We start from the raw sequence: 25017 nt of genomic DNA on the forward strand, positions 1-25017 counted from the left end.
TGTATTTTTAATTAGATTATTTGATGTTTAAAAATTATTAAATTGTAAGAAAAATTTTTTAATGTTTATTTATTTTTGAGAGAGAGACACACACACACACACACAGAGTGTGAGTGGGGAAGGATCAGGGAAAGAGGGAGACAGAATCTGAAGTAGGCTCCAGGCTCTGGGCTGTCAGCACAGAGCCTGACGCGGGGGGCTCACAAACTGTGAGATCATGACCTGAGCCGGAGTCGGCCGCTTAACCGACTGAGCCACTCAAGTGCCCTGTAAGAGTTCTTCAGATAGGCATACCTCAGAGATATTGTTGGTTTGGTTCTAAACCACCGCAGTAAAGCAAATAACACAATAAAGCAAGTCAGATGAATTTTTTGGTTTCCCAGTATGTATAAATGTTATGTTTATACAGTACTGTGCTCTGTTAAGTGTGCAACAGCATTATGTCTAAACTGTATATACTTTTTTCAGAATTTTAAAAAATATTTAAATGTTTTTAGAGAGAGTGCGAGTCAGGAAGATGGGCAGAGGGAGATAGAATCTTAAGTAGTCTCTATGCTCAGTGTGGAATCTGACGCGGGCTTGGACTCACAACCCTGGGATCATGAACTGAGCTGAAATCAAGAGTCGGATGCTCAGTTGCCTGAGCCACCCAGGCACCCCTTAACTGTATATACCTTAATTAAAAAATACTTTATTGCTGAAAAATGGTAATCATTATCTGAGCTTCTGGTGAGTTGCCGTCTTTTCGCTGGCAGAGGATCTGGCTTCAGTGTTGATTGATGGCTGCTCATGGATTGAGATGGTGGTTGCTGAAGATTTGGGTGACTGTGATAATTTCTTAGAATAAGACAACAATGAAATTTGCCACATCAATAGACTGTTCCTTTCACAAATGATTTATTTGTAGCATGCAATACGGTTTGATAGCATTTTACCCACAGTAGAACTTCCAAAAATGAAGTCAGTCTTCTCAAAACCTGCTGCTGCTTTATCATTTAAGTTGATATAATATTCTAAATCCTTTGTTGTCATTTCAACAATCTTCACAGCATCTTCACCTGGAGTAGATTCCATCTCAAGAAACCACTTTCTTTGATCGTCTATAAGAAGCATTCCTCATTCGTTAGAAGTTTTGTCATAGGATTTCAGCAATTCAGTCACATCTTTAGGCTCCATTTCCTCCTCCTCCTCCTTTTTTTTTTTTTTTTTAATGTTCAAGGTGGGGGAAGGGGCAGAGAGAGAGAGAGAGAAAATATCCCAAGTAGGCTCCACACTGTCAGCACAGAGGCTGACGTGCGGCTAGATCTCACAAACTATGAGATCACAATCTGAGCTGAAATGAAGAGTCATATGTTTAACTGACTGAGCCATCCAGGGGCCCCTTCAGGCTCCATTTCTAATTTTAGTTCTTTTGCTATTTCTACCACATCTGCAGTCAAATTTCTACCACATCTACTGGAAGTGTTGAAGCCCTCAAAGTCAGCTATGAGGGTTACAATCAACAACTTCTAAACTCCTGTTAATGTTGATATTTTGACTTCTTCCCATGGATCACAAATATTCTAAATGGCATATAGAATGATGAATCATTTACAGAAGGTATTCAATGGACTTTGCTCATATACATCAGAGGAATCTCCAACTATGGCAGCTATAGCCTTGTGAAACGTATTTCTTAAATAAGAAGATTTGAAAGTTGAAATTTTCCTGATCCATGGGCTGCAGAATGGATTTTGTGTTAGTAGGCATGAAAATAACATGAATCTCCTATTCTACATTTCCATCAGAGCTCGTGGGTGACCAGGTGCTTTGTCAATAAGCAGTAATATTTTGAAAGGAATTTTTTTTCCTGAGCAGTAGGCCTCAAACGTGGGCTTCATATATTCAGTAAACCATGTTGACAACAGGCTTTGTTGTTCCATTTATAGAGCACATAGTAGATTCAGCGTAATTCTTAAGGGCCCTAGGATTTTTGGAATGGTAAATGAACATTGCCTTCAACTTAAAGTCACCAGCTGCATTAGTCCCTGACAGGAGGGTCAGTCTGTCCTTTGAAGCTGTGAAGACCAGCATTGACTTCTCTCTAGCTAGCTATGAAAGTCTAAGATGGCGTCTACTTCCACGATAAGGCTGTTTTATTTACATTGGAAATTTATTGTTGAGTAGCTACCCTGGTTAATTATCTTAGCTAGTTTTCTGGATAATTTACTGCAGCTTCTACATCAGCATTTACTGCCTCACCTTGCACTTTGATGTGAAGGAGACACCTTCTTTCCTTAAACTTCATGAACCAACCTCTCCTAGCTTCACTTTTCCTTCTGCATTTTCTTCACCTTTGCCAGCCTTTGTAAAATCGAAGAGAGTTGTGAGGCCTTACCCTGGATTAGGCTTTGGCTTAAGGCACTTTTGTGGCTGGTTTGATTCTCTTATCCAGACCTGTAAAACTTTCTCCATATCAGCAATAAGACCGTTTCATTTTGTTGTCATCGTGTGTTCAGTGAACAACACATCATTTTCTGCAAGAATTTTTCCTTTTCATTTATAACTTGGCTATTTGGCTCAAGAGGCCTGCCTATCTTTTGGCCTATCTCTGCTTTTGGCATGCCTTCCTTGTTAAGCTAATCATTTTTAGCTTTTAATTTAAAGGGAGAGATGTGCAACTCTTTCTTTCACTTAAACACTTGGAGGTCATTGTAGGGTTATTAATTGGCCTACTTTTAATACTAGTATGTCTCAAGGACTACACAGGTCTGAGGAGAGAGAGAGGTGAGGAAATCAGAGCACACACAGCATTTATTAAGTTCGCAGTCTTATATAGGCACGGTTTATGGTGCCCCATAACAACTACAATACTGACATCAAAGATCTCAGATTCCCATAACAAATATAATAATGAAAAAGTTTAAAATATTGAGAGAATTACCAAAATGTGACAGAGACCCAAAGGGAGCATGTGCTGTTGGATAAATGGCTCCAATAGACTTGCTTGACACATGGTTGCCACAAACTTTTGGTTTGTAAAAACAATACAACCCGCAAACAAAACAACCCGCGGTATCTGTGAAGTGCAATAAGACAATATATGCTTCTATATTTTGAGTACAAATGCCTTACCAGATACATGACTTGCAAATATTTTGCCCTATTCTGTGGATTGTCTTTTCTCATCCTTGATGGAGTCTTTTGAAATACAAAAGTTTTCAATGTGATTAAGTGAAATTCGTTGTTTGTCTCTCATGCTTTTAGTCTAATATCTAGGAATAGTTTGCTTAACACACAGTTTAAGATTTACTTAGTTGCTTTATTGTTTTAGCTGTTACATTTTGGTCTTTGATCATTTTGAGTTAAGGTTTGTGTATGGTATGAGGTAGGGCCCAACTTCATTCTTCTGCATACAGATACCCAGGTTTGCCAGCACCATTTGTTGAAAAGCTAGTCTTCATTGAATTGTCTTGGCATCAAAAAAATCAAGTAACCATCAATATAAAAAAAATAAATTTTTAGATTCTCATTTTTAGATTCTCATTTTTATTCCATTGATCGACACATTTATCCTTAAGCCAGTATTATCTTGATTACTGTAACTTTGTAGCAGGTTTTCAAAATCATGAAGTGTGAGTCCTCCAACTTTGTGTTTCTTTTTCAAGATTGTTGGACTATTCTAGGTCTCTTGAATTACCATAAGGATTTTAGGATCAGCTTTCCAATTTCTACTAAGAAGACAGCTAGGCTTTAAAAAAAGTTTTTTTTTTTTTTTAATGTTGTTTACGTTTGAGAGAGAGAGTGCACAAGTGGGGGAGGGAGGGACACACACACACACACACACACACACACACACACACACAGGCTCCAGGCTCTGAGCTGTCAGCACTGAGCCCAGTGCAGGGCTCGAACTCAGGAACTGAGATCATGACCTGAGATGAAGTCGGACGCTTAACCGACTGAGCCACCCAGGTGCCCCATTTAATAGGGATTGTGTTGAGTCTGTAGATCTATTTGGAAAGTATTGTCATCTAATAATATTAAGTCTCCAGATCCATGAACTGTCCTACTTTCTTATGATGTTTATTTAGCCATCAATTTGCTTTTGTTATTAACATGGGACTATTAGTGCTCAGTGTTGAAAAAAAATTGTTTGGTGGTGCATTTTCTCATTGACCCAGCCATTCACATCTTTTAAAAGATTTTTGTTTTCATTTCATTGAAATGTTAATACTCAAGTGTTATTTATATTTACTACCATATTTTAGTGAAAAAATATGGGTGTGATGTTTAATATTTTCTAGGATATCCTTAATGTCACTAAGAAGTAAGTAGTTACACTTTATAGAGTTGGGTCCCATAGTTTTCAGATTCCTTTTAATGCAGATTAAACAGAAGATCAATCATCATTTTGTGGCATCAGGTGATTATTTTATTGAATTCAGTTAAAATTTAATTTTAAATTTTAGTACACAAGTATGTATATATTAATTTGAAGTAATGGGATACCATTTAATGTTGAATCTTAATGACTTTAATCACACTTAATTCTTAGAACATTGCAAAAGCTAATTTTTTTTTTTGCATTAGCAAAAGTTAATTTTTCTTTAATTTCCTCCTCTGCTGTAGTCGGTGGTAGATGATTGGATAGAATCCTACAAGCATGACCGAGATATAGCACTTCTTGACCTCATCAACTTTTTTATTCAGTGTTCAGGCTGTAAAGGTAAGATACATTTATTTTGGAAGCAGAATGTTCTCAAATGATCTCTTTCTGTTCCACCTAAATATACATTAGTGCTTTACATGGAAAATAATGCCAAGATACTGAATTGTTTGCATTATAATCATACAAAATGTTAAAGGAAAAAAGAGCAAAGAACAAAATAAGAAAGAAACTCTGTTGAGACCATTGTATTCATATGTGAAAGTTAACTAAAAACTTGGCAATTTATAATTATTATATTACTTTTATTAGATATATTTCCCACTTTCAGCATCTGGTTTTAGGAACAAAGAAATGGATTAAGAAGGGAGGAGGAAGATAATGAAGAGATACAGGTTCAAGTGGCAGGGAATTGTAAAGTGTAGGGAGTTTAAAAGTGCCATGAATAAGAGTAAGTAAGTAGGTAAGTAAGTAACTAAGTTAAGTAAGGTTTTGGTGAACTTTCTAGTTTTTTTTTTTCTCTAAAAAGTAGAGAAGTTTCGGAGTAGGGTTTTGTTGAAAAATTTTTTTCACTTTATTTAAAAAGATTTTGAAGTAGGAGTGAGGTAAATATAAAATACAGTAGTGTCTTCCCTGGGGCAAAAATACTTAGTGCAGACATTTGGCAGGGAGACAAAATTATGTAAGTTGGGGGGTGTCATACATCCTGATCTGGATCAGTAAATGATTCAGACAAAATCCTGGGCAGGTTAGGACCTATTTTGTTTCTCTGTAATACTTGGTCCGTCCTTGAAATTCTAAAAGGTGTCCAGGAAAATAAATGTTACAGAGTTTTCCAAGAGTATTACATTTTTTTTAAATGAAAGTGGTACCAAAAACAGGCATTAGTAATAAGTCAGGAGGAGGGATGTTTGCTTAAAAATAGATCTGAGAAGTTAAGATGTTAATGACAGATTTAAGTAAATCTGTAAAGAGAATCCAAAGAAGCACATTATTTATGTCTACTCCTTTAATTCTATAATAATACTTTAAAAGTACTATTATTGAAGTTGTAAAACAAGTCACGTTTTTTAAATGAGTTTTTACTTTATTTTTATTTTTTAACTTTGAAAGTGACATTTTATTGAAAATAGAGTTTACATTCTTCTCACATTACTTTCTCTTCCAAGTAGCATAGGAGTAAAATCCTAATTCTCAAAATTACACTGCTCAGTGTAAAATTTAGATAATCTGTTTATATAAAGACTTTTTCATTTAGGTTTTTAAAATATTTATTTTAATTTCAGTGTTGTTAACATGTATATTCTGTTATTTTCAGGTGTACGGTATAGTAATTCAGCAGTTCCTATGAACAAGTAACCTTTTAAGAAATGATTCATTTTATTTGAGGTTGATCACAACATTCAGTGCAGCATGCATACTAGATATTATGTATGAGAGTCCAGATGGATAAAAAATTAACTTCTTGAGTCTTACCTGCATAATCTCATTAATGTGGTCAGTTTTGAGATTTTAAAAATTGTCTTTTTAGAGACTTTAAAACTTTAGAGTACAGAGTTGCCTAGTGTACTTCTCAGCTATAGGTAGCCACAAATCAGTATTACAGAATTCTGCAGACTCTGCTCAAGGGGTGTGTAGTAATGACAGAGTGATGAATCAGAATAACACTTTTCATAAATGAGATATATCAATATTATTTTTATTTTGTCTACGTCCAGTCTATTTTTCTGGAGTAGAAGAAATCAGTTACCTGTTTGTGGTGGTGTGTAATCAAGGGCCCTGTCCTTTTTCTTTAGATTCTTTGACAGTGGAAGGTTGATTGCAGAACAACTGAACAGGTGCCAGAAATAACTTGATGAGCTAAAATTCTGATTTTTATGTTTAGTCTTCCCTGTTATATGGTAGTTTGGTTAGTTTTAGTTTCCTTAGTTAGGCTCCTCATTGTAGTTTTAAAGCAAGGCCGTAGTCAGAGCATTTTCCTTTATCAGATTCATTCCTTTTCTGGCACCAGCGTGTTTTATGAATCAGGAGCCTGCCAGTTGAGCGTTTGGATACACTTGGTCATAAACTAGGTTGTCCAGATTTTTAAAAATTGAAGGTGTTGAAAACTTAAATTATCAGGTATATTTAAACACTGCCATAATATTTATTTTAGAATCAAGAAAGTTCCACAAAGGAGAATTTATCATATAATCCAAAGTTAAGCTCATTAAATGCTTTCAAAACATACTCAGCATAATTTAAATTGAATTCTTTTATGAACAAGTTAGAAACATCGTTATGTATATGTATTGTACTTTAACCTTTTGCTTTTGGAGTCCTGATTGTCATCATGAACATCAGTTATTTTACTGTAGTTTTGCCTTTAGCAGCTATTGAGGTGTGGTGGGATATTTGGTGCTACACTGAAGGCTTCAGGCTGCTTTGTGGTGGCTGAATGTGGCCAGTGTTTCCTTCTTTCTTTCCTGGTCAGCTGTCACTTTTCAGTTTATCAGCTTTTAGCAGTCTGTCTTCATCTCTTCTACAATTTCAAGGCAGTGCCTTAGGCCTGGTGTCTTAATGGCACCTTCACACTTGCCCCAGGGGATACATGCACGGAGTTTGTGACAGCTATTTTTTTTCTGCTTATTTTTGGGTTTCTGGCTGTTATATGGTCAGTGAGATCAGAGAGGAGCTTTAGAAATGGGACACTTGTCGAAATGTATGCAGCATGTTTGCTTTGAGATTTATTTATTATATGCATGTTTATTTTGTAGAAATTGTTTCAGGGATTGAGCAACATGTCTTTCTATAGCATTGCCACGTTTATAGCACCTGGGTGTAAAGTGTAGGAAGGTTCTGAAGATGGTATATCCATGATTCTAGATTAAAATAAAAACCTTTGGAATGTTTTTGAGAATGTCCTTCTTTAGCAAGGAAAATGGTGCTTCCTTCCAGATTTGTTAATATTTTAAAACCATCATGTAGTTCTTTAATGTTGTGGTAAGTAAAGGCTCTTCACAGCACCACTAGAAACTGATCTTACCTGGGGGTGGCAGCATGATGAAGATGAATCATTGCAGACAAAGTATTTAGCTTCTCTTCGCCTTAGCCTTTAGCTTCCTCATCTGTAAAGCTAGGATTACACTGCCTGCCTCATAGGCTTGTTCCCAGAGCTGCATGTATGTCACGTGGCTGGTGTATAGGAGGCTCATTGGATGCTAGGTCCTCTTGTAGCCTTGCTGGCATTATTATGCTACTGGGAAGTGTTAAATTGCATGCCCATAGAGAAGGAGCTCAGGTATCAGTTGTTCTTTTCTGGTTTGGGGTTGGAAAGAGAGTATGGTATTTTATTGTTGTTTTTAAATTTATATATACACACACAAGTATGTGCATATACAAAATATATCATGGTTAATTGAAAGAAGTCTAATTGTATCTAATTTAAAAAAATGTTTAGAGAGAGAGTGTGCATGTGAGCTGGTGGGGGGGGAACGCTAGGTTGAGGGGCGGGCAGAGACGGAGAGGTAGAGAATCCCAAGCAGGCTCCATGCTGTCAGTACAGAGCCTGATGCAGGGCTCAAACTCAAGAATGTTGAGATCATGACTTGAGCCGAAATCCAGAGTTGGAAGCTTAACTGACTGAGCCACCCATACGCCCCTTTATCTAATTTTTATAATATATCTCATCTTCTTATACCAAGACATTTTTTTTAGATGGTACTATATTTATGGTGTTCATAGTGCTATGACTGGCAAGGAATAAGTAATCCAGCAATAGAAATAGGAATTTGAGAATCTAGTTTTTACATGATTTTTTAAAAAATAATCTGATACCCCATCAGTGGAAGTTCATGTGCATCTTCTTCCTGTCTTGTCTTTTTTCTAGAAATCCCTTTTCTGATACTTGATCTCTCTACTGGCTAACTTGTACTACTTGTAATGTACCCCGTTTCTCCTCCCCTTTCCCATATTCCTTTGAAATTCTGAATGTCCTTATCAGATTCCTTCTCTGTGAAACACCTGACTTATGCTAATTTATTTATTTTTTGTCTAACCTATAGCTTTTGTTGGCATTGCCACTCATTAGGGCATTTCTTATATATTGCATTTAATAGTTTTTATTTTTTCCTTCCTCCTTCCAAGAGAGAGCGGGAGCTGGGGAGAGTGAGAGTGAGAGGGAGAGCGAGAGAATCCCAAGCAGTCTCTGCACTGTCAGCGCAGGGCCCTTCTCAGGGCTCGATCTTGTAACTGTGAAATCATGACTTGAGCCAAAATCAAGAGTCGGACGTTTAACTGACTGAGCCACCTGGACGCCTCCTTCCTGTTTCTGTTATTTATTAAAACTTCCAGCTAGATTACAAGATGAGCAGGAACTACAACTTACTGTCTATTTGAAACCTTTTGGAGGATAACGAGTTATTGCCTTATACATAGTGGTGTTTAATAAGGAAACTTGGCTAAAGTGAACTTTACCTATCACTCTCTTCCTTATTCAGTTTTATACTTGAAGTTTTAATTGTTACTCTGGGTGTTGCCTCACCCTTGATGACATGTTTTATATTAAAAGGGGTTAAGCTAGTATACATATTATAGGTAAGACTAGATTAAGTCAGTTAGAAATGTTATAGAGACTGACAGTGTTAGAGGCTGACTTAGAAGTTCTCTTTATTTTATTCATTCTACAATGTATATTAACTTCTTACACTTGCACATTTCAGGAGTTGTCACAGCAGAAATGTTTAGACATATGCAGAACTCTGAAATAATTCGAAAAATGACTGAAGAGTTTGATGAGGTAACTTATCCTAAATGTTTTGATAATTTTATGCATGTTGATCTTGATTTACCCTTGAAAGTATTCTTAAATTCTGAGTGTTAGTGTTATGGATAACAGCTTTGGCATCAGATTTAATCAGATGATGAGATGTGATCTTGGGCAAGTTGTTATCTTGGCATCAGTTTCATGATCTGTAAAATGGGGCCAATAATACTTCTTTCATAAGGCTGTTGTAAAGATTTAACTCAGTAATGTTTGAAAAATTTCTTAGCATTTTACAATGCCTGGTATATAGTAAGAACTTAATAAATGGTAGCTTTTATTATTGTCAAAAAATTAAAACTTCAAGAAAGAATAAAATGTAGTGCCTAAGAACACATCTTGGAATATTGTTAAAGATAGATTTGGTCAATATTTGGGGAACAGGTAGCTTAGGCAAAAGACTATACAGTTGACCCTTGAACAGCGGGGGGATAAAGGATGCTAATCCTCCCCCCCCCCCAACCACCATGGTCAAAAATAGGTATGTAACTTTGCCCCACCCCCCCTTAACTATTATAATAGCCTACTCTTCCCTGGAAGCTTTACCAGTGAACGGTCGATTAACAAACATTTGTATGTTATATACCATATTCTTATAATAAAGTAAGGTAGAGAAAAGAAAATGTTACTAAGAAAATAAATTTACAGTACTATACATATGTTTATTGAAGAAAATCCATGTATAAGTGGACCCGTACAGTTCAAACCCATGTTGTTTAAGGGTCAGTTCTCTATACGTTATTATTTAGAATATCTTTTATGTTTCAAATATGAGTAATAAGAACAATACAAATAAAAAAATACTAGCTTAGACTTGAGTGAATTCTTTATCACAGTGATGTCTTTGAAGTATTGTTACCAATAAAGACAGATTTACTGTAATGTAAGCTCCTTCAGGGCAGCGTTCACAGCTGCATTCCAGGACCAGCAGGTTTACTCTTCAAAACTTGTCGCTGTGGATTTTCAAGTAGAAAGTCTGGTCTAATTTGAGTTTTACTTGATCATTTTTTTTCTTGCTTACTCTGATGAAGGAGCTTTCAACTATCATTCTAAAAGATAGACAAGATTTGTTTAAAAAGGCTTTGATGATCACTAAGTGCTATTAATCAGTCTCCAAGTAGTTGAGAGGTAATTATGAGTAATGGTATTACAGCAGTCCCTCCCCGCCCCCCACCCCTTCCTTTATCCCCGGGGGATACATTCCAAGATCTCCAGTGGATGCCTGAAGCCACAAATAGTACCAGACCCTATATATTCTATATTTTTTCTATGTATACATACCTGTGATAAAGTTTAATTTATTAATTAGACACAATAAGAGATTAACAATAACAATAAAACAGAACAATTCTAACACTATACTGTAATAAAAGTTACATGATTGTAGTCTGTCTCTCTCAAAATATCTTGTGCTGTACTCACCCTTATGATGATGTGAGATGACAAAATTACCTACATGATGAGGTGAAGTGGGGTGAGTGACATAGGTGTTGTGACATAGTGTTAGGCTACTATTGACCTTCTGACAATACCTCAGAAGAAAGATCATCTGCTTTTGGATGGAGGTTGACTGTGGGTAACTGAAAGGTGGAAAATGAAACTGGATAATGGTGGGAGGGACTACTTTATTTTAACTTACTAATATCAAAATGTTTTAGTGAGAACCTTCTTACTAAAGGGAAATAGCTATTTGAGATAAGAATCCTGAAGTCTGATTTGAAAGTATCTGCAAACTAACAACAATTAAGATGATACAGTTCATTGTAGCCACTAAATGATTTAATCAGATAATATGGAAGAAAGGTTTTTTCTGGAATATTAGGATCTTGTTCTCAGATGAGAAATAACAGTTCAACTTCTATATGCCATGACCTAAAATTAAAAAAAAAAATGTTTCTCTGATGACAAAATATAGGGGTGCCTGGCTGGCTCAGTTGGTAGAGCATGCAACTTTTGATCTTAGAGTTGTGAGTTCAAGCCCCCTCGTTGGGCGTGGAGTCTACTAAAGAAAAAAAATATATCATGGTTAAAAAATGTACTAAACTGTACCAATAAAATGATCTTAAGTCTCTAGGATACTCTTGAAAGCAACTCTTACTTTTGGATATTCTGTGGAGTATTGGCCTTCGTTTTTATTTTTTAAGGATTTGTTTTTAATGATTTATGGGGATTCTCAATGTAACTGCACTGGAGAATGCCCCATCTTTATGTAGAAGAAAACTCAAGTACCAGTCTTTCCAGGCTATACTAGCTATCTTTACATTTCTTTTAAAAATTATATCATTTAAAAAAAATAACTGTCATTGTTTATGTCTTTTGACTGATGTCCTTGAAGCTAATGAAAATATACATTGTAATCTTTTGATTATTTATAAATCATAACATCATTTAGACTGGCTGAGAGTATGATTTCATCATTTTTAATCCATTAAAAATAGAACATTGGTTTGATTTTTGCTATGCTTTTGTTTTAAAGAAATTTAATCAGTTTATCTTTGTTAATCAGAATAATGTTTTGCTTTGATGGGAGAACCTTTATATTTTTAACGTTGAGTAATGGTATATATTTTTATTAGTTAAAGTGAATTCAGAATATCCATTTTGGTCTTAAAGAGAAGTGTTCAAAGGTACCTCCACCTTTGCATATTCTCCTGCCTACTTTGAGGATTTAATGGAGAAGAAGGGTGAGGTAAAGGAGTCTATTTTCAGCTTTTGCCTAGGGAATTTCAAAGACAAGCGAAATTTTGTTAAATCATGTGTTTTAAATGAAATTCCTGTTTAAAATTTTTGTTTTTAGGATAGTGGAGACTATCCACTTACCATGGCTGGGCCTCAGTGGAAGAAGTTCAAATCCAGTTTTTGTGAATTCATTGGCGTATTAGTACGGCAGTGTCAGTATAGCATCATATATGATGAGTACATGATGGATACAGTCATTTCACTTCTTACAGGATTGTCTGACTCACAAGTCAGAGCATTTCGACATACAAGCACCCTGGCAGGTCAGTATTTAAAATTTTTTTGCCTATTTCTTTAGGTTAGAGATGAAAATCATTTTCATTAATAGAAATGAAATAATCACACAAATTAATTTTGCTTGTAGAGTAACCATCAACAGGACACTCTTCCTCCACTCCCCCCCCTTGCCCCATGAATTACTGGGAATGCAATGATATTTTCAGTTTTGATTTTTAAAGGTATATTATAGTTAGTATATATTGTGATTTTCTTGTGTTAAACCTACTTGATTGCTATGCCACAGAAGGGGAAAAGAAGTGGATAGGAATGTGTCATGTTTTTGAAAGACGTTTTATCAGGGAGAATATTGACAGCAAATTTGGGGAGACTGTCAGTCACTTTGGATATGTAGTCCTAATGACCCTTATTTTGTCTCTGATTATGCACTGTCCCTCCTGGTTTGATGGTCCTGGCAGGATCATGTTTATTCTTTAATCACGCCACAAAAGTTTATTTTATTTATTTATTTTTTTTATGTTTCAGAGTAACTTTAGACTGAGCTAAATTCTTTGATTTTTGAAATGAGTTATATTTTTAAGCCTTACATAATTCTAGAACAGTGATTTTTGGTGTTGGTGTTTATAAAATCTTTTGGTTCCTCCTTTGTGCTAAAAGTAAAATTGTTGATACGCTATCACTGAATATGTACTTCTTGGTTTGAGTTGGAAAAAAATCAACTAGACTTTCATTGTTACTATAGTATTGTAAGCCTTAATGCTAGAATATATGATTTCTGCAAAAATTTTTCATTCTTTAAGTGTGGGGATATTTTTATCCTTTATTTTCCTAAAGAATTAAAGGTACAATTAAAAATGTACTTTTGCTAAGTCTTCCATTTTCAAAAAATGCAGGTAATCTGAGGGAAGGGAGTAGAGGAAAAAAAATGCAGGCAATCTTTCTATAGGATTTTTGTTTTTAGATTGGAAGTCACAAAATACGAATGTGTTCTTGCTCTATGAATTTAGGTAGTGTTTAATATTAAGAACTTGATGGCTAAAGTAAATGAAAATAAGTATGATGACGTAAGGTGGATAATTTTAGATCAGAATAACAATCTGAGGGAATGAAATAGCTCTGAAGAGAAAATTGAGGATCCCTTTTAAAGACACCCAGTAGCCACAAATTAAGATTTAGTTTTGTGCTGTTCTATTATGCAATGAGAAGTAGTCTGGAGTAAACTAAAAAATGCATAAAATGGTGAGATAGTAGTTTTAAATCACAGTAAGTCTGGTCTCAGGAGCCAGGGTTCGGTAACAGAAGGTGGGAATCTGGAGGAAGTGTAATAAAAAGCACTTTATTTAAAAAAAATTGTTTTTAATGTTTGTTTATTTTTGAGAGAGTACAAGAGGGGGAGGGGCAGAGAAAGAGGGAGACACAGTTTTACACACTATAGTTTGACATGAGCACTCAGATTGCTTCTCCCTTTGGTTATGGAGATAGCTAAATGACTGCTATATGAACCAAAATTTACTTAGAAGGTGAAATATCTCTGAAAAAGATCATAGGGGACACAGTTTAGAGTAGTGGGATATGAGCATAGTCTAAAGTCAGATTACCTGGTTTTTTAAAAGTTTATTTTTGACAGAGAGAGAGAGACAGAGACAGAGACAGAGCACGAGTGGGGGAGGGGCAGATAGAGAAAGGGAGACACAGAATCTGAAGCAGGCCCCCTCAGGCTCTGAGCTGTCAGCACCGGGGCTCAAACTCCTGGACTGTAAGATCATGACCTGAGCCAAAGTCAGATGTGTAACGGACTGAGCCACCCGGGTGCCCCAGATTGCCTAGTTTTGGATACTGGTTTAACTACTTATATGAACTGTATAATACCAGGCATATTCCTTAATCTCCCTGGCCTTCAGTTTCCTCGTGAATGAAATGGGGATAATACTTGACTTTGAGAGCTGTTGTGAGGTTTAGGAGATAATCCATGAAAAGTACTGTAACATAGGTAACTGACATAGTAAGTATTCAGTACACATTAGCTGTTGTTTATTTTGTTGTCATTTGTAGCAGCTGTATTTTTCTTTTCTGTTAGAAGCAGAACAGCCCATTTTGTCCTTAATTTCTCTTAACTTGATATTAAATTGTAAAATTTTGCATCTGTGAAACTAATTTCAACATTTTCCATTTAAAAATAGCTATGAAGTTGATGACAGCTTTGGTGAATGTGGCACTAAATCTTAGCATTAATATGGATAACACACAAAGACAGTATGAGGCAGAACGGAATAAAATGATTGGAAAACGAGCCAATGAGAGGCTAGAACTCCTGCTACAGAAGCGGAAGGAGGTAAACTTTTGTGTTGAGTTTTTTTTAATGCTATTTATTTATTTATTTATTTATCAAGAGTGAGAGCGAGAGAGAGAGAATGCGCACATGCACGTGTGTGAGCTTGAGCGACGAGGGTCAGAGAGAGGGAGAGAGCGAGTCCTAAGCAGTCTCTGCACTGTAGCGTGCAGCGCTACACAGAGCTGGAGCTCATGAACTGTGAAGCCATGACGTGAGCTAAAGTCAAGAGTTAGATGCTTTATTGATTGAGCACCCGGATGCCCCTGTATTAAATATTTAATCTGTTAATCCATGACCAACGTGGCCACCGTGAATTATCATATAACTTTGCAAGTTCATCAAACTTTGGGAATGATTTAAATTTAAATAACATTTCAGGTTGTTTAAATGTCCACTTCGGTTGACTGTGCAAGCCAGCAGTACCTTTTGCATGCATTTTCTTTTCTGTGTGGACTAGGATTAACAGTTCAAGGTTTTAAGTAAGGAGTCCTGGCCATTCCGACAAGTTGTTTTAAGCCTTAGTATTTATCTCTGCCATGAAAATGTCTCTGTTAACTTCTTCCCCAAGCTTGTTGTCAGGATGAATTCAGGTTTTACTTCTGTGACATCACTGTGAAAAATTACTTATGGGCTATTCATGGTGTCTCAATTGCTGCCCTTTTTTTTTTTTTTTGGTAGTATAGGAGGGCAGTTAGCATTAACAACTGACCGCCAAATTTAACTTTGAATGAGGAGACTATTTTTCAGCCTTAAAAATTTTTTTAAATGTTTATTTTTGCGTGAAAGATACAGAGGGTGAGCAGGGGAGGGGCAGAGAGAGAGAGGGAGACACAGAATCCGAAGCAGGCTCTAGGCTTGGCGCTGTCAGCACAGAGCTTGACGTGGGGCTCGAACTCACAAGCCGCAAGATCTTGACCTGCGCCGAAGTTGAACACATAACCGACTGAGCCACCCAGGCACCCCCTAAATAAAATATTTTAATGTTGTGTTTGTGATTTTAAATTCCTCCTTCATTAGTGATACATATTTTGCTGTCTGATATTTGTGATGTTTGTGCTCATTTCTGATATGCAAGATCTGATGTTTTAGAAGTGTTAGTAATGCAGTTGAGTTAATATTTGCCATGGTAATCCATAAATTCCTACTTGATTTTGACATATTTGGGGTTGGTAGTAGCTACAATTTTAGTTGGTTATTTTTGGGATAGTCAATAACTTTAAAATGTCCTGACTCAACAAAAGCCTCAAAATCTTGTCCATATTTTCCCCCTACCTAAATTCCTCATCTTTTTTGTATAGTTTGAAATGGAAGAATTGACCTTTTTGCCCCTTAATTTAGATAATAACGTTCATCAGATTTATTAGGTAAACATAATGCATGTCTTAGGCCTTGAAATTATGGTCCAATTCTTGGACATTATTTTAAGATTGTGAGCATAGAACGAGTGGATATAGGTAAAAGGATTTTGAGATTAAAATTCCTGTACAGGTATAAGATATTAATACTTCTAGGTTAGGGTTAAGTTTTTGACCACCTTGTACATTTGACTATTTGTGCTAATGAATATAAGAAGCACATGCCCTTATTAGCATTATTTGGAAATGCAAGAATGTATTTATAAAAGAAAAAAATACATTTTACAAAAGCACAGAACATAATCTAAAAGCTCATTGATACTTAAACTGTGAAAGATTTTTCTCCTCTCAAGCTCTGAAACAATTTTGTCTTCATTCTCAAACTCTGAATTGAAAAATAATGGGAGTAGATAAGTAAACTAAGATTTTAAAATGTTTACTTGATTATTTAAGGTGCGATTTGTTTCCTTCAAAAGAATTTAGCAGGGAGATTCATTTTTACTAAGTTATTTTACTCAAATATCTTTTGTTCTTTGAACAAGCACTGTAACATTTCTTTTTCTGATGATTATGACCAAGATAATGAAATAATGTTAGGCTTTTTTGATATGAACATACATGTTATATAATAGGTGATACGTGTGATAATAAATTACTTCACCGGTTCTTATGTGCCTTTTTACAGTGGAAATTTGTGACCCTTAGAAAAGGCTAATCTACCAGGTAAACATTAAAAGCCACGTCAAATATTCTAGGTATCAAGGGACTTTGGCTACCTGATCTACAGCAGCTGTTAATTTTTGTGTGTGGTTACTGTTGTCTAGTAGAATTAAAAATTAGATTTAATTACCAAAATACTGGGGAGACCTGCATTTGTACTTGTAACAACTTCTAGAAGTTCTTTTCATTGTCCTTCCTTACAATTGAAAAGAAATGATGTATTCTTTTCAGCTTCAGGAAAATCAAGACGAGATAGAAAATATGATGAATGCAATATTTAAGGGAGTGTTTGTACATAGATACCGGTAAGTCAGGACATTTTTTCTATGTAATTCTTTTTTTTATAGAGTTTAAATTTATTCATTTATTCTAAGAGAGAGAGAGAGAGCACACAAATGCACACGGGAGCTAGTGGCAGAGAGAGAGAGGGAGAGAATCCCAAGTAGGCTCTGTGCTGTCAGCGTGCAGCCTGATGCAGGGCTTGATCTCAAGAACCACCAGATCATGACCTGAGCCAATATCAAGAAATCAAGAGTCAGATGTTTAACTGACTGAGCCACCCAGGCGCCCTCGATGTAATTCTTTTTTCCTATTCAAGTTTGGGTATTTAGTGGTTTAGGCAGTATAAATCAGTGGAAGGAGCACTGGAACAAGATCAGTGTTAGAAGGTAAGGTCTTCCACTGACACTGATTGAGCTACTCGACAGTCAAGTTATTTAACTGCTCTGAAGTTGATGTTTTCTCTCTGAAAAATGGGGTAATGTGCTTGACTTAGAGCTGCCCAGCAGATGGAAGCTACTTCTATGATTAGGACTCAGAGCACAGAATACTTCATTGCCTTTGGATGTACTATGTTAATAGAAACTATGCATGACAATTCTGGGCTCTACTGTTTTGCGTGTCAGTGGGAAAGTTTGGATAGATTTAAGGGGTTTTTTTGTTCGTTTTGTTTTGTTTCGTTTTGCTGTTTTGAATGAGCAGAGGAAAGAAATAGGTAATCTTATCACCGTTTCTCCTCTAACCTATTCTTTAAATGTTGGTCACATTTTTATTCAACTTCTCCCTCACTTCCTCAACTTGTCAATTATTGAATCACTTCCTTTGTAATGTCCCTTTGTCCATTTTTTCCTTTTTGTTTCTGGTGTCACCATTATCTTAGTCTATTCTCCCACCATTTCTCATACCTAGAGATTATTAAAGTTTTCCTAAAACATTCTTTTGTTGTTCTTCCTCTGCTCAGAAGCCTTCAGTAACTCACCAGTATCTATAGGCTGAATTCAAAATAAATTTAGTCTGACATTCAAATCCAAATTTAGCTTGGCCTCAATGTTATGTGTACCTAATTCTCTCCTGGAAAATTATGCTCTAACTAGACTAGTGTGCCTGCTGTTTTCTGAACACACTGTGCCCAGCAGGTGTGAGCAGAGGCTGGGATATGGCATGATATAAAAGGTGAGGGATTCGATTTTGTTTGTAGTTTTATTTAATTTTAAATATTCATGCGATGACTATTATGCTTTGCCAAATAGACTGTAAGCATTCAGGTGTCATGCATCAGTTCTACTTTTAAATCCCCAGTAATCCATAAAGGTATTTGGCATCTCTTGACTAAATCACAAATCCTGTTGCTGTAGTGGCACTAATATATGTAATTTTTCTTTCCTTCATTTAGTGATGCAATAGCTGAAATCCGAGCTATTTGCATTGAAGAAATTGGCATTTGGATGAAAATGTATAGTGATGCCTTTCTAAATGACAGTTATTTAAAGTATGTTGGTTGGACTATGCATGATAAGGTGAGATATGCTCTTATAGAATATTTGTGTACATATAGGCATAGCTATCTACAGCTCTCATTCGTGAGGAGTATCTGTGTATAGGTATGCCTGGGACCACATTCCTTTTTTTTTTTTTTTTTTTAATTTTTTTTTTTCAACGTTTATTTATTTTTGGGACAGAGAGAGACAGAGCATGAACAGGGGAGGGGCAGAGAGAGAGAGGGAGACACAGAATCGGAAACAGACTCCAGGCTCCGAGCCATCAGCCCAGAGCCTGACGCGGGGCTCGAACTCACAGACCGCGAGATCGTGACCTGGCTGAAGTCGGATGCTTAACCGACTGCGCCACCCAGGCGCCCCTAACTGGGACCACATTCCTATAGGCCCCTCTCTTTTATTCTTTTCTATCTTTTCCATGAGAACATGGTCTCCTGTATAAAAGTCTCCTAGACTTTTAAATCTTGGCCACTGATTTGGACATCAATCTTGAATTACTTTTTGTAACGAAACATTAGAATCATGTATGAGGTGGTGGTCAGGCATTTCTTAGAGCAGTCAGAAGAGTCCTGATTCTTAATATGTGAGTGCTAAATACTTTTAAAATTTTTCTAACTTTTCTTCTCTCTTTGATAAACACATATCTTTGCCAGATTATAAATTACTTTGCCTTTGACCTTTTTTATTTTCTGTTTTTTGTTAATCTACCTTTCTCTCAGGCTACCTTTTCACTGGCCTTGAAGTTCTTAGCATACATCCTTTACAAATACTTTTTTTGAAGGAAAACTTACTGTCAAATGTTCTACTATTGTCTTTCACGGTAGTATTGCTCTGAATAAGTTTTCAAAAAATTTTCATTTGACCTACAGAAATAGTAACCCAAAAGGTCTTTAGTCTTAAATGTATGTATTGATTTCTATTTTTGCATTATCAGGGATGAGAGGTTTTGAAAATGAAAGTTTTGGAGAATTGTATGGAAGATACTTAAATATTTAAAGTAGAAAATACTGTTTATGTCTTGAATATTCACGTTGAAGATATGCAGAGTTTTAATGCATTTTCTCCTCTTGTTTCATTTAGCAAGGTGAGGTAAGACTCAAATGTCTCACTGCTCTACAAGGGCTTTATTATAACAAAGAGCTTAATTCCAAACTGGAGCTTTTTACCAGTCGGTTCAAGGTTAGTATAACTTTAAGTTTTTAAAAATTACCTGTTGTTTGAAAATATTTTTCTCTAATTTTTACTTTATTTTTAAAAAATTTTTTTTTCTAATTTTTACTTTAAAAATATCTTAATTTTTTTGTCCTTAGGATAGAATTGTATCTATGACCCTTGACAAAGAATATGATGTTGCAGTACAAGCAATAAAATTACTTACTCTTGTTTTACAGTAAGTATGTATTTATTGCATATTATTAATGTTCAGATGTTTAAATAAAACATTAGAGTATATAGTTTAAATTTATCTGGTTTTAAATTTTAATTACTTAAGTCACAGAATTTTTACAGCTAGAAGTTTAATTTTCTCACATAAGGTTGTAGAAACAGGAAGAGGAAACCATTAGAGTAGAATATTTTAACTGAGCTAGGAATTCATGTGTTCCCATTCTGATGGCCAGTTTCCTTTCCATTTCACTGTCTTAGGTGCCCTTGAAATAAAGTTAAACACTTGAGTATATTAAATATGCCTATTATATTTTGTCACTCTTTTAGAAAATAGTATTTACTGAAATTTCTCTGTAAACAATCTGAATTTAAAACATTCTTTTATGCATTTAACCTCCCCACCCCCCGCCCCAGGTGGGGGGCATTAAGGAGGGCACTTTTTCGGATGAGCACTGGGTTCTACCTCTGAAGCCAAGACTATGGCTATGTTGACTAACTTGAGAGTAAAAAAAAAAAGAGAAAGACTAAAAAAGAAAATTCTATTATGTTCAAATGTAATAGTGATGCAATATTTTTTCCTTTTTAGAAAAATTTACCATCATATTTTAAAAAATTTGTTTTTTAATGTTTGTTTGTATTTGAGAGAGAGAGAGCATGCACATGAGCAGGGCAGGGGCAGGGAGAGGGAGAAACAGAATCCGAAGCAGTCTCCAGGCTCTGAGCTGTTAGCACAGAGCCCGACACAGGGCTTGAACTCCCGAACCGTGAGATCATGACCTGAGCCGAGGTCGGATGCTTAACCGACTGAGCCACCCAGATGCCCCTAAAATGTTTAATTGAAGTGTAGTTGACATAATATTAAATTAGTTTCAGGTATACAACATAGTATTTCAAAAATAATATATATTATGAAACGCTCACCACAATATGTATATCATAGTATTATTAACTATATTCCCTATGATACACTTTTCATCCTTGTCACTTACGTTATTACTGAAAATTTGTTCCTCTTAATCCCTTCATCCATTTTGCCCGTTTGCCCCATTCCCCTCCCCTTTGGCACAGGGGTTCATTTTCTCCACAACCTCACCAACACTGTTATTTGTCTTTTTGATACTAGCCATTCTGACTGTTGTGAAGTAATACCTCATTGTGGTTTTGATTTTCATTTCCCTGATGATTAGTGATGTTGACCGTCTTTTCATTTGTTTGTTGGTCATCTGTATGTCTTTGTAAAAATGTCTGTTCAGGTCCTCTGTCCAGTTTTTAATCAGATGTTTTTGGTATTGAGTTGTATGAGTTCTTTATAGATGAAAACAGTATGGTGGTTCCTCAAAAAACTAAAAATAGAAGTACCATAGGATCCAGTAATTCCACTACTGGGTATTTACCTAAAGAAAATGGAAACACTAATTCAAACAGATATATGTCCCTCTATGTTTATTGGAGTATTACTTACAATAGCCAAGTTTAAGAAGCAGGTAATCTGTCCCATCAAAAGATGAAGGATAAGATACGGTGTACACATGTACACACACACACACACACACACACACACACAGGAATATTACTCAGCCAATAAAAATTTACAATTTTAAACATTTTTTAAGTGTATAGTTTAGAGGCATTTAGTATGTTTATTTTGTTGTGAAGCCATCACCATTATCCATCTCCAGAACTATTTTTATCATCCCATACTGAAACTCTCTACCCATTAAACACTAACGCCCTATTCCTTCATTCCCCCCCAGCCCCTGGTGACCACGGTTCTACTTTCTATTTCTATAAATTAGACTATTTTAGGAAACTCCTATAACTGGAATCACATAGTATTTGTAATTTTGTATCTGGCTTATTTCACTTAGCATAATGTCTTGAGTTTATTCATGTTATAGCATGTATCAGGATTTCATTTACTTTTGAGGCTTAGTAATATTCCATTGTATGTTTATGCCACATTTTGTTTACCCATTCATCTGTCAGTGGACATTTAGTTTGTTAGCATGATCCAAATAATAATTGCAAAATGATTTTTTTAACGTACCATGCTAATTCTGACACTCGTATGGAAAATTCATCATGTAATGGTAGCCAGTGAAGCTGTGATAAAAACATTTAGTGAGTGATGACTGCCCAGAATTATTTTTAAAAAAGGATATTCTTTGTTCATTCTAAGATTATGTTCTTTCCTTTTTTTTTTTAACATTTTTTTTGAGAGAGAGTGAGCGAGCATGGGGGAGGGGCTGAGGGAAAAGGTGAGAATTTTTTGCAGGTTCCATGCCCAGATCTCATGACCCTGAGATCACGACCTGAGCTGAAATCAGGAGTTGGATGCTTAACCAATTGAGCCACCCAGGCGCCCCCCAAAATAAATTATTTTTTACCTATGTCCACAAATGGCTGGAAGTGATTTGGTTAAAATTAGCATTGCCTAGGACTCCCAATAAAATTCTCCCCCTCCTCTTTTTAAACTCTTTTATTGGCATATAACAGACTGAGCCACCCAGGCACCCCTGCGCAGTATCATTTTAAGTCATATTGTAGAACCATAGTAATTTTTAGATTTCGGTACTGGTGTGTGAATAGACTGTGATTAGTAGCAGAGAATAAAGAATAGAGACAAGCACAAATGAGTCAGGGAACCTAGTATAGGGTGAGGGTGACATTTTCCTATAAGAAAATAAATGGTTAAAAAAAAAAGAAATGGTTTTGTGACAACTAGGTTCTATTTGGGGAAAAATAAAATCGGATTCCCATCCCATTCCTTATACAAAAGTAATTTCCACATGGATGAAATGTTTAAATGCAAATAAGTGAAACCATTCAAGTACTAGATGAAAACCTGGGGGAGATTAAACATTTTTATTTGATATGTAAAATGACTGAGCAAGATCTTTCAGAGCTTGACATAAAACCTAGACATAACAAAAATCATTGAATTAATTACATAAAAAATTTAAAATGTCTGTATGACATAAAATACCACAAACACAGAGAACCAATGACAGATTGGGCAAAATATTTTTTTATCAGAGGAGTTAATTTCAGTAAATCAATTTAAAGAATAGAAACCCAAAAATAGTCCAGAGTCAGGAAACCAAATCATGGGCAGAAAAGAAAATAAAAATTTAAACATATGAAAAGATGTTGAGCCACACATAGAGACAAGTATATTAAAATGAGATCATTTTTTTAACCTGTCATTTGACAGATATACAAAAGTGTTTGCTAATACACTATTTTGTTAAAGCTGTGCAAAAACAGGTCCTTAAACATTATTGATGTGACTATAAATTGATACAACCTTTTTGGGAAGAAGCTTGACAGTATCTATGTTCAAAATTTTAGTTGCTCACATTCTATAACATAGCATTGTTTATAATAGAATTTAAAAAAAATGTTTATTATTGAGAGGGGGAGAGAGCGTGCGAACAGGGGCAAGGGGAGGGAGAGAGAGAGAGAGAGTCCCAAGCAGGCAGCACATGAGCTAGCCTGACATGAGCCTGACATGAGCCTGGGTCTCACGAACAGTGAGCTCATGACCTAAGCTGAAATCAAGAGTAGGATGCATAACTGACTGAGCCACCCAGGCGCCCCTGAATAGAATTTTTGATATGGCCTAAATGATTATCAATAGAGGAAGAATTAAATTAGTATGTAAGATAATAGCTGTTTTGAGCATTCTTAACTATTGCATTTTCTTTTTTAGTTCAACTTAAAAATTATAAATATTGTATACGTTATGAAAGTATTGAAATAATTCTGAAATAAATAAGAAAGTAATAGTACTCTACGTGTATTTCCGTAGCTTCTCCCTTCCTCTGTAATACCTTACGGATATCTTTCAATATTTTTTTAAAGGATAATAGCCATTTAGTTGATTCAGCTATTACATACTTCATCACTGGAACTTGTCAGGAGCATTCCTTCTCAAACAGTTAAAATGAGTGAACTACTGCACATTGATTTGAGTCAGTATATATATATTTTTTAATTATAAAATGACCCAAGTGGGGGCGCCTGGGTGGCTCAGTGGGTTGAGCATCCGACTTTGTTCAGGTCATGATCTTGCATTTAGTGAGTTCAAACCCCGTGTCGGGGTCTGTGCTGACAGCTAAGAGCCTGGAGCCTGTTTCGGATTCTGTGTCTTCATCTTTCTCTGCCCTTCCCCTGCTCGCATTGTCTCTCTTTCTCAAAAATAAATAAACATTAAAAAATTAAAGAAAATGACCCAAATGGTTTTTCCAATAACGATTCAGTATTATACACGGAGTAAGTCAAAATGCTTTTGAAACTTGAATTGTAACATTTTGGCTTTGTTTCTCTTAAAGAGAAGTACTATTTCCTTAGACATCAGACTTCTGGAATCCTTGGGCACAGCAGAAAACCAAAAAGGATCTGAGCTCCTCATCTAACCATCTAACATACTTAGACTTCTTTCTGTGTTGGTGGTCCTGTGATTCTCAATTTACATATAATGCTAAAAACCTACATTGCATATTAGGGGTGAAGGAGGTACCAGAGGCCAGGACCCTGAATACAGAGTCCATAAGGGAAGAACTTAACAAGGTTTACCCTGAGGTACTGTGGTTGATGGGCCTAATAATGACTTTTATTTACCAAGAGGATTTTATTAGGTTAATTTGTGTGTTTTTAAAATTTTTTTTTACATTTTATTTTTGAGAGACAGAGAGAGAGACATAGCACAAGTTGGGGAGAGTCAGAGAGAGAGGGAGACACAGAATCTGAAGCAGGCTCCAGGCTCTCAGCTGTCAGCACAGAGCCCGATGTGGGGCTCGAACTCAAAAACCATGAGATCATGACCTGAGCTGAAGTCGGCCACTTAACCGACTGAGCCACCCAGGCACCCCAAGGTTTATTTTGTTTTTTAAAAATGAGATCAGGGAAATGAGCAGTACATTTTAGTAAGATTTTTCCAATGATAGATTGCAATTAAAGGTCTTTGGCACTTGAATTTTAACTATTTCAAAAATCTATTTGCATTGCCTTATGGTGTTCAG

General features: G+C 35.7%; 1 protein-coding gene across 4 annotated transcripts in view; it reads left to right on the forward strand.

The window, feature by feature from the left end:
- STAG2 (stromal antigen 2) overlaps nt 1-25017 on the forward strand; it is a 139273-nt gene that overhangs the window by 66143 nt on the left and 48113 nt on the right. For all 4 annotated transcript variants that reach the window (XM_030306208.2, XM_030306211.1, XM_030306209.1 and 1 more), the window contains exons 5-12: nt 4612-4708; nt 9349-9425; nt 12247-12451; nt 14606-14757; nt 17064-17137; nt 18505-18628; nt 19688-19786; nt 19918-19997. In XM_030306208.2, coding sequence (XP_030162068.1) covers nt 4612-4708; nt 9349-9425; nt 12247-12451; nt 14606-14757; nt 17064-17137; nt 18505-18628; nt 19688-19786; nt 19918-19997 — 908 coding nt within the window. The remainder of the gene's footprint in view (nt 1-4611; nt 4709-9348; nt 9426-12246; nt 12452-14605; nt 14758-17063; nt 17138-18504; nt 18629-19687; nt 19787-19917; nt 19998-25017) is intronic.

This window comes from Lynx canadensis, chromosome X (assembly GCF_007474595.2).
Source record: "Lynx canadensis isolate LIC74 chromosome X, mLynCan4.pri.v2, whole genome shotgun sequence".
Taxonomy (NCBI): Eukaryota; Metazoa; Chordata; class Mammalia; order Carnivora; family Felidae; genus Lynx; species Lynx canadensis.